The 7,154-nt window shown below is 60.5% G+C and overlaps 1 protein-coding gene across 1 annotated transcript; it reads right to left on the bottom strand.

Annotated features, from left to right (window-relative positions):
• Positions 1–1,542: 1,542 nt before the first annotated feature.
• On the bottom strand, positions 1,543–6,535 carry CPN2 (carboxypeptidase N subunit 2). The gene is made up of 2 exons (XM_031957391.1): positions 6,381–6,535; positions 1,543–5,111 (listed from the first exon to the last, which is right to left on the bottom strand). Exon 2 carries the CDS (start codon positions 5,102–5,104, stop codon positions 3,464–3,466), a length of 1,641 nt encoding a protein of 546 aa, XP_031813251.1. The 5' UTR covers positions 5,105–5,111; positions 6,381–6,535; the 3' UTR covers positions 1,543–3,463.
• Between the last annotated feature and the right edge of the window lie 619 nt (positions 6,536–7,154).

The raw sequence follows: 7,154 nt of genomic DNA, 5'->3' as shown, positions 1-7,154 counted from the left end.
GGGGTGGATGGTTTAGGGGGGGGGTGTTTTGGGTGATTTTGAGGAAGGTGGTGTTATGCCCTTTAAAACCCGGGAAAAAGAAGTGGGGCCAGGAGTTGAGTAGTGGGAAAGGAGACGGCCCAAATGTGGGTCAGTGTGTGATCCGCGTAGTTTTAACCTTGGGTGCTCCTGGGGTTGTATTGGGGGTGTAGGTGGGTTTTTTGTGAGTAGTCTGGGAGTTGGTTTGTTGCTGGGGTTTGGCAGAGGAGGAAGTTTAACATTTGTGGGGGGAGAAGGGAGGAGAGGAGAGGGGATTAAGGAGGGGATCCTTGCGAAGTGGCGGGGGAGAGGAGGAGAGGGAGAAGGAGGAAGGCGCGATGAAGAAGTGGGAAGGGGGGAAGTGAGGGGGGAGTGAGTTAAGAAAAAATTGCTCAAAGCGGGGTGGGATAAAATTGGGAACAAAGTGTTTGATGGGATCATTAAGGGGGAGGTTTCCGGGAGGGTGGGCTGAGGCAGTTTCCGGAGGACCGGTTCTTAGAGGGAAGGGGGGATGAAGGGGAGGAATAGGGGGCTTTGGTAGGGAATATACTGGCTAAATGGTTTTTAAGGGCTGTTTCTGGAGTGGAATTTTGTTGTATTATTTAATAATGTTACTAAATAAAAATAAAATCCCTGTTCCTCCTTCTTCTTTGTTTTTCTGTTTGCTATTTGTTCCCTTAGGTTTCTGGTTTGTTTTCTTCTTTCTGTTCCCTTTGTGTTTGTTCTTGAGGTTGTTTTGTTCCTTGTGTTTCCGTGTGTGTTTTTTGTGCTTTTGTTTTGTTTTTTTTTTGTTTTTGTGTGTGTTTGTTTCTTCTTCACTTGTTTGTTTTATTATTGTTTCTTTCTGTTTTTATTTTCCTTGAGTTTTTGGTTGTTTTGTGTTCCTTGTTTTGTTTTTTCTTGTCCCCTGTTTTGTTTCTGTTTTTTTTTTTTTTTTTTGTATTTTTTGTTTTTTTCTCTGTCCCCTGTTTGTTTTTTTTTGTTTCTTTTTTTCCTTGTATTTTTGTTTGTTTTTGCCCTTGTTTGTTTTGTTTGTTTTTTTCTTCCTCATTGTAACTGTGAATTTGATGGCTCAATGGTGAAAGGTGCATATTTTAGTGTAGAGTTGAGGGAGGGAGAGGGTTTTGAGGGGGTTTTTTTCTGTAGGTTGGGATGATGGCCGTGATTTAGGGTGCCGTCTTGCAGTGGAATGGAGGTTTTTTTGTTTTTCTTCTCTTTTTGTTTTTTTTGGTTTTTCTTCTGGAAGGGGGGCTTTTATTGAGTTTTTTTTAGTCGTTTAGGGAATAAGCGGGATGGGGGATTCTCGGCATAATTTCGGTTTCGCCCTTGCCGTGGGTTGAGGTTTCATTTTTCAGCTTGGGCTTACCTGGGGAGGGGTCTGGGTTAATTCTCCAAGGGTTGACGGGTTCTGCCTCCTGGATCGAAGCCGGGACTTGCTTGTTCTTTCCGCCGAATATTCGGTCCCCAGTTTAATCCTCCTTGCACTGGACCCTTTTCTCGGGGGATCTGGGACTTCCACCGGCTACTTTCTCTGGCCACTCTCCAATCCAACAGCCTTCCCGAGATGGGGCCTGGGCCGCCCAGGGTCCGGGGCAGAGGACAGACAGGAAGCAGCTGGGCGGCCAAGGGGCCCCAGGGAGCCTGGCGGGGGAGGAGGGGCCGGGCGGGGGAAGGGGGCCCAGGTTGCCCAAGAATGAAATCATTCCTAAAGTGGTTCTGTAGCTTCCTCAGCAAGAGGAGCATCTTGGACTCAGAACTGGACGATGCCTGGGGGGAGGGGAAGTATCTCAAGTTCAATCCCCTCCCTTTCACCAACGAGGAAACTGAGGAAGCTCAGAGACCAGCCCTGACTTGCCCAAAGTCACACAGCCGGCAACGCCAATGCCTGAGGCAGAATCTGGACCCAAGTCTCTCCCCAATCCAGGACCAGCCTTCTTCCCTCCAGGGACCACCGGCAGCTAAAGGAAATGCCACTTCCCTCCCAAGGCCACAGACTTCCCAGAGTAACCGAGGAGAGGAACCAGCCCCAGAGCCCAGATGAGCCTGGGGGCCCTTGGTCAGTGTGCTGGAGCGGCTGGGCCCCGCCCTGGACATACCGGCACGGGGGGCACCTTGGGCATGAGGGCACGGGGGGCACGCCCTGGGCATGCGGGCACGGGGCCCTCGGGGCCTTATCTGGCCAGCGAGATAGTGACCCCGGGAGGTAGGACCAGGGAAGCAGGTCGGGGAGGCAGCTGTCCCCAGAGGGCGGTGCTGAAGGTGGCTCAAGGAAGCCGGTTCCAGTGGTTATTGCTTGGGATGCTTCCGAAGAACAGGGTGGTGGGAAGAGCACTCCACGTGGAACCCCAACCCACCATCTGCCACCTGTGGGCCCTCGAACAAATCTGAGCCTGTTTCCCCAACTGAAAACGTGATATTCCTCCGCTCTAAGGCCCTTTGGGTTCTGAAAGTCTGTGTGAATTTTGATAAATCTCTCCCCAGCTCATCCTCATCTGGAGAATGGGGCCAGCCAGGCCTACCCTCACCTAGGACCTGCTGTAAGCACAGGCCTCCCGCAGCCTGAAAGCCTGAGAGAAGTGGGAGCATCTCCCACGTGGCCGCGTTCTGGCGGGAATTCCTTCCTGCCTGGCCGGCCTTTCCTCAGGAGAGGCTCCCCCTGAGGGAGCGCCTGCCCAGGGGCCAGTCCCTGGACCTCAGCCTCTCCTGGCCCGGCCCTGGGCTTCAGGGGGCTCCCTCCTGCCCCTGCTTCTATCACAGCCCGAGGCACGCAGAGGAGGCCCAGGGAGGCCCAAGAAGGCCCGGCATTTGTCCAGGAGAATCTGAGGGTTTTATTCCCCAGCCCCCCAACGAACCCTGATGTTTCCGTAGCAGCTCATTGCCCAATCAGAAGGTCTGTTAGTCACCCCCAACTCCTCCCCCCTGCCCGAGCTGGTCCGGCTGCCCAGAAGCTCAAGGACAGATGGGGGAGGGGCAGCCCCCCTGGCTCCTAGCTCCTTCCCCCCTTCAAAGCTGTGTCCACTTTGGTCTGTCAGAAGCCTGAGATCTGCCCAGGCTGGGGCGCCCGGGGCCATCTCCCCTGAGCTCCCTCTCCCGTGCAGCCTCTGGGTCTCCCAGAAGGAAGGCAAGCCCAGACTCCCCCCAGACCCAGGGGTTCTGTCCATCCCACCCGAGAGCCATGACCACCCTCCTGCTGGCTTGGGACTTTAATGATTAAATGGCTGTGAGAAGGCAGGGCGGCCTGAGCCGGCATCAGGAGGGAGCCCCGGCCACCAGGAGGGCGGCCTCCCTGTCGGGCCCAGCAGGAAGAGCCTCCGGGGGAGCACCCGAGGGCGGGAGAAGTCCTGGAGCTGACCCGGCGGCCAGGCGAGATCCCCTCCGAGTCTGCTCCCGAGCCCCCCTTGGCCCCTGAAGAGAGGCCCCGGAGCGGGGCGTGTCTATCCTGGCTCTAGCCCCCTCCCCCCGGGGCATTAATGGAGAGAGTCACGCGCACCGAGCCACAGCTCGATTCCAAAACCCAGTCCCGCGTGGAATTGAGCGTCAGGCCCGGGCCGGCCAAGGTCTCCCTGGGAGACAGCCGGACCCGGAGCCAGCGGCAGACCTCCCGGTCACAGGCAAGCGCCACGGTCCCATCCGCGCTGCTGTAGGTGCAGGGGGCGGGGGCTCGGGCCTCCTCCTCCGGGTCCCAGATGCTGCTGGGGTCCTCTGCGGCCTCCGGGAAGGCGCGAGCCCTGTGGGACCCCGGGGACACCGGGCACACCAGCTGCTCGGCCTCCAGCGCCGGCAGCAGCTGGCCCGCTAAGTACTGGGGGCTGGCACAGTAGGTCTGCAGGTTGAAGTGGTGGTCGCTGTACTCCCGCAGCCAGTCCAGGAGGTAGGCCAGGTGGCAGTCGCAGCGCCAGGGGTTGCCCTGCAGACCCAGGTGAAACAGCCTGAAGTTCTCGTCGAAAATGCCCGTGGGCAGCGCGGTCAGCTGGTTGTTGGCCAGGCTCAGCAGCTCCAGCTCGCTCAGGTTGCGGAAGAGCCACCCGTCCAGGGCCGTCAGGTTGTTGCCGGCCAGGTAGAGCTTGGCCAGGCGGGGGACGCGGTCGAAGAGCCCGGGCGGGAGGCCGGCCAGCCCGTTGTGGGACAGGGTGAGGACGCTGAGCTTGGGGGTGTTTGCGAAGGCGTCCCCGGAGATGTTCTCCAACCTGTTGCCAGACAGTGACAGCCTGGCCAGGCTGGGGGTCTGGCGGAAGAGGCCACCGGGGAGCGCCCGGAGCCTGTTCCCCTGCAGGTTCAGGAAGGTCAGGTTGGCCAGCGGGGAGAAGATGGCCTCCGGGAGATGGCCGATGGCATTGTGCTGCAGCCAGAGCTGCTCCAGGGCACCCAGCCCCGAGAACAGCCCCTCGGGAAGCTCCACCAGCGCATTCCCGTCCAGAAAGAGCTCCCGGAGGCCACCCAGGCCCCAGAAAGCCCGAGGCGGCAGCGTGGCCAGGGCGTTGTCGCTCAGCTTCAGGGTCTGGAGGCCGGCCAGGGGGGCCAGGAGCCGCTCCGAGATCTGGCCCAGGAGGTTCTGAGCCAGGTTCAGGAGGCACAGAGCCCCCAGGGGCTGGAAGATGGCCGCGGGCAGCCTCTGCAACCGGTTCCCCTGCAGGTGCAGGGCCTCCAAGGCGTCCAGGCCCTGGAAGAGCTCTTCCGGCAGCACTTGGAGAAGGTTGAAGTTGAGCGTGAGTTTGCGGAGGCCGCTCAGGTTCCTGAAGGCCTCTCCCGGGAGACCCCCCAGGGGGCTGCCCGTGACCTCCAGGTCCTCGAGAGCCGGCAGCCCCGCGAAGGCCTCCGCCTGCAGAGACCGGAGCCCGCAGTCAAGGAAGACCACCTTGGACAAGCGGCTGGCATTGGCAAAGGCCCAGGGCTGGATGGCTGCCAGCGGGGTCTCCACAAAGATGATTTCCGTGGCGTTCTCGGGGAGGTCCCGCGGCACGTCCACCAGGTCCTCAGAGGAGCACACCAGCTCCCCCTTAAAGCAGTTGCACCCCACGGGGCAGGCCTGTGGCAGCCTGGCCGCAAGCAGCAGCAGGGCGAGGCGCGGCAGGTAGTCGGGGAGCATCCTCCTGCTGGGGAAGGAAGACAAGCAATGGATTGGCCAGGTCCGGGCCCGCCTCCTGACTCGCTAGGCCGCCCTAATTCCAAGGGCCACCAGGGGCGTCCGCAGGGCCTGCCCCCCCCATCACTCATCTCTCTTTCTCTGGGGCCCATTGCTCAGCGAGGGGCCCGGCACGTGGTGAGGGCTTCCTAAGGCTGCCGACGCCCTGGCCAAGCGCCAAACGTCCCATTCTGAGACCCCCAGGGGGAAGCCTAGCAGGGGCCCTGAAGCTGCGAAGGTCACAGCTGGGAGGCCGCTCCTTCGTGAGGACCCAGAGTTCTCTCCCAAAGTCCTCCCGGCCCAAGGAGAAGAGGCCCGGGAGTGAGCACCTACTGTGCGCCAGGCACTGAGCTAAGGCTTTATGAACACCATCTCATCTCAGGACAGGAAATGCTGTCTGCACCCGGAGAGAGCCAGGGAGCCTGGGAGCCTGGGAGCCAAGGAGGTGGGGAGGCAGGGACGGGGGGAGCCTGGGAGCCTGGGAGCCTGGGAGCTGGGGAGCCTGAGAGCCGGGGAGCCTGGGAGCCGGGGAGCCTGGGAGCTGGGGAGACGGGGAGCCTGGGCATGGACCAAACTCAGGGATTTTCACCTTTTTGGTTTGTTTCATTGATTTATTTTCCTCGTGTGCTTCCCCCTTTGGTCGGACCTTTCTCATACAACATGACCAAGGTGGAAATCTGCTGGAAAGGTCAGGACATGGCTGCCCTAGACGGGACCGCCTGCCATCTTGGGGAGGGGGACAGAAGGGAAAAGGATGTTGGCCGGCAAAACATTATTCGCTCGCTACATGAGCCCTCTTTGGACCTCAGTTTCCCTTCCTGTCAAGCTGGGCTGATAACCCTCTCTGCCTAGAAGAAAGGAAAGGGGAAGGGTGAGAGTTCCCTGGCAAAGGTTTTGAGTTTCCTAGAAAGAAATTCAGTGAGAACCAGTCCTGGGAGCCGACACTGGAAGAACTCGAGTTCACATAGCAGCCTGTCCCCAGGACTTTGCCGACAGGTCTTCCCTGTGCTCTCCCCTTGTGCCCCCAGGATCCTCCTCTCGGGCCCCCGCACCTCCGCAGCCACGGCGGTGATTCCCACTCACGGAGGCTGAGGAAGCCGGCAGCTCCCTGAGCCTTCCCTTCCCCAGCCCCTCGGCCTCTGGCCCGCTAGCCCCCCCCCCCCCGCCCCAGCACCCTGTACTCGGCACACCCGGCAAGCGCTGGGCCGCAGAAGGACCGGGCAAGGAGAGGTGGACCTACCGTGTGGGAAGGAGCAGCAACACTGAGCTCCTCTTCCTTGTGACAGGGAGATGGGGCTGCCCGTGGGTCAGCGGCTCAATGTTTACCAGCCCCCGAGCCAGGAGCCATGGGTCAATGATTCCTGGTCCTGAGCCTCAGGTGCCACCCTGTGCCCTCCGGAGGCTCACTCCAGGGCCCTGGAGCTCATCCATGAGGGGAGGGACCCAGGCCAGTGAACCTGCTGCCCCCGCAGCACTCTGGGTAATGAGGGCTCTGGGCTCACCTCCCTCCGTGCTCCCCAGAACAGGAAAAGCCATCCTCTCCCGTTCATCCTCACAGAGGCGGCGGCTGCGGGGAATCAGGATGGGGAGGATGGGAGGGAGGGGGCCCCGTCCTCCCGAACCCCGCCTGGGGCCCACCAGGCTCCACTGCCTTGTTCCTCCTGGCTGAGTCCCTCGGGAAAGTCCTAAAAGGCTCAGTGAGGGAGAAAGAGCCCAGGCAGACTGCGTGTACAGCAGGGCCCAGAGGGTGCCCACGATCACCCAGAGAGCACACAGTGGGACAGCCTGGCCCAGAGTGCAGCCTTCCGGCTCCCTGAGCTTGCCACAAAGAAGCCCAATAAAGGGGCTAGAGGTGGGCGGGCAGAAGATGGGGGCCCCTCCCCACTTAGTCCCCTGTCCCTCTTTCCCCGGCACTGTCCGGAGCCCTGCCCCCCCCCCCACAAGGCTCAGGGCTCAGCTGGGCGGGGGGAAGGAAGGAGCAAGGGGGAAAGGCGGCTGCATGTGCCCCGGCACC

Source organism: Sarcophilus harrisii, chromosome 3, assembly GCF_902635505.1.
Source record: "Sarcophilus harrisii chromosome 3, mSarHar1.11, whole genome shotgun sequence".
NCBI lineage: Eukaryota > Metazoa > Chordata > Mammalia > Dasyuromorphia > Dasyuridae > Sarcophilus > Sarcophilus harrisii.
The sequence above is the reverse complement of the archived record's forward strand: the minus strand, read 5'-3'. Positions and strand labels throughout refer to the sequence as shown.

What these genes read in the sequence shown, in the direction of transcription:
- CPN2 (XM_031957391.1), bottom strand. Translation starts at nt 5,104, where the DNA reads ATGCTCCCCGACTACCTGCCGCGCCTCGCCCTGCTGCTGCTTGCGGCC.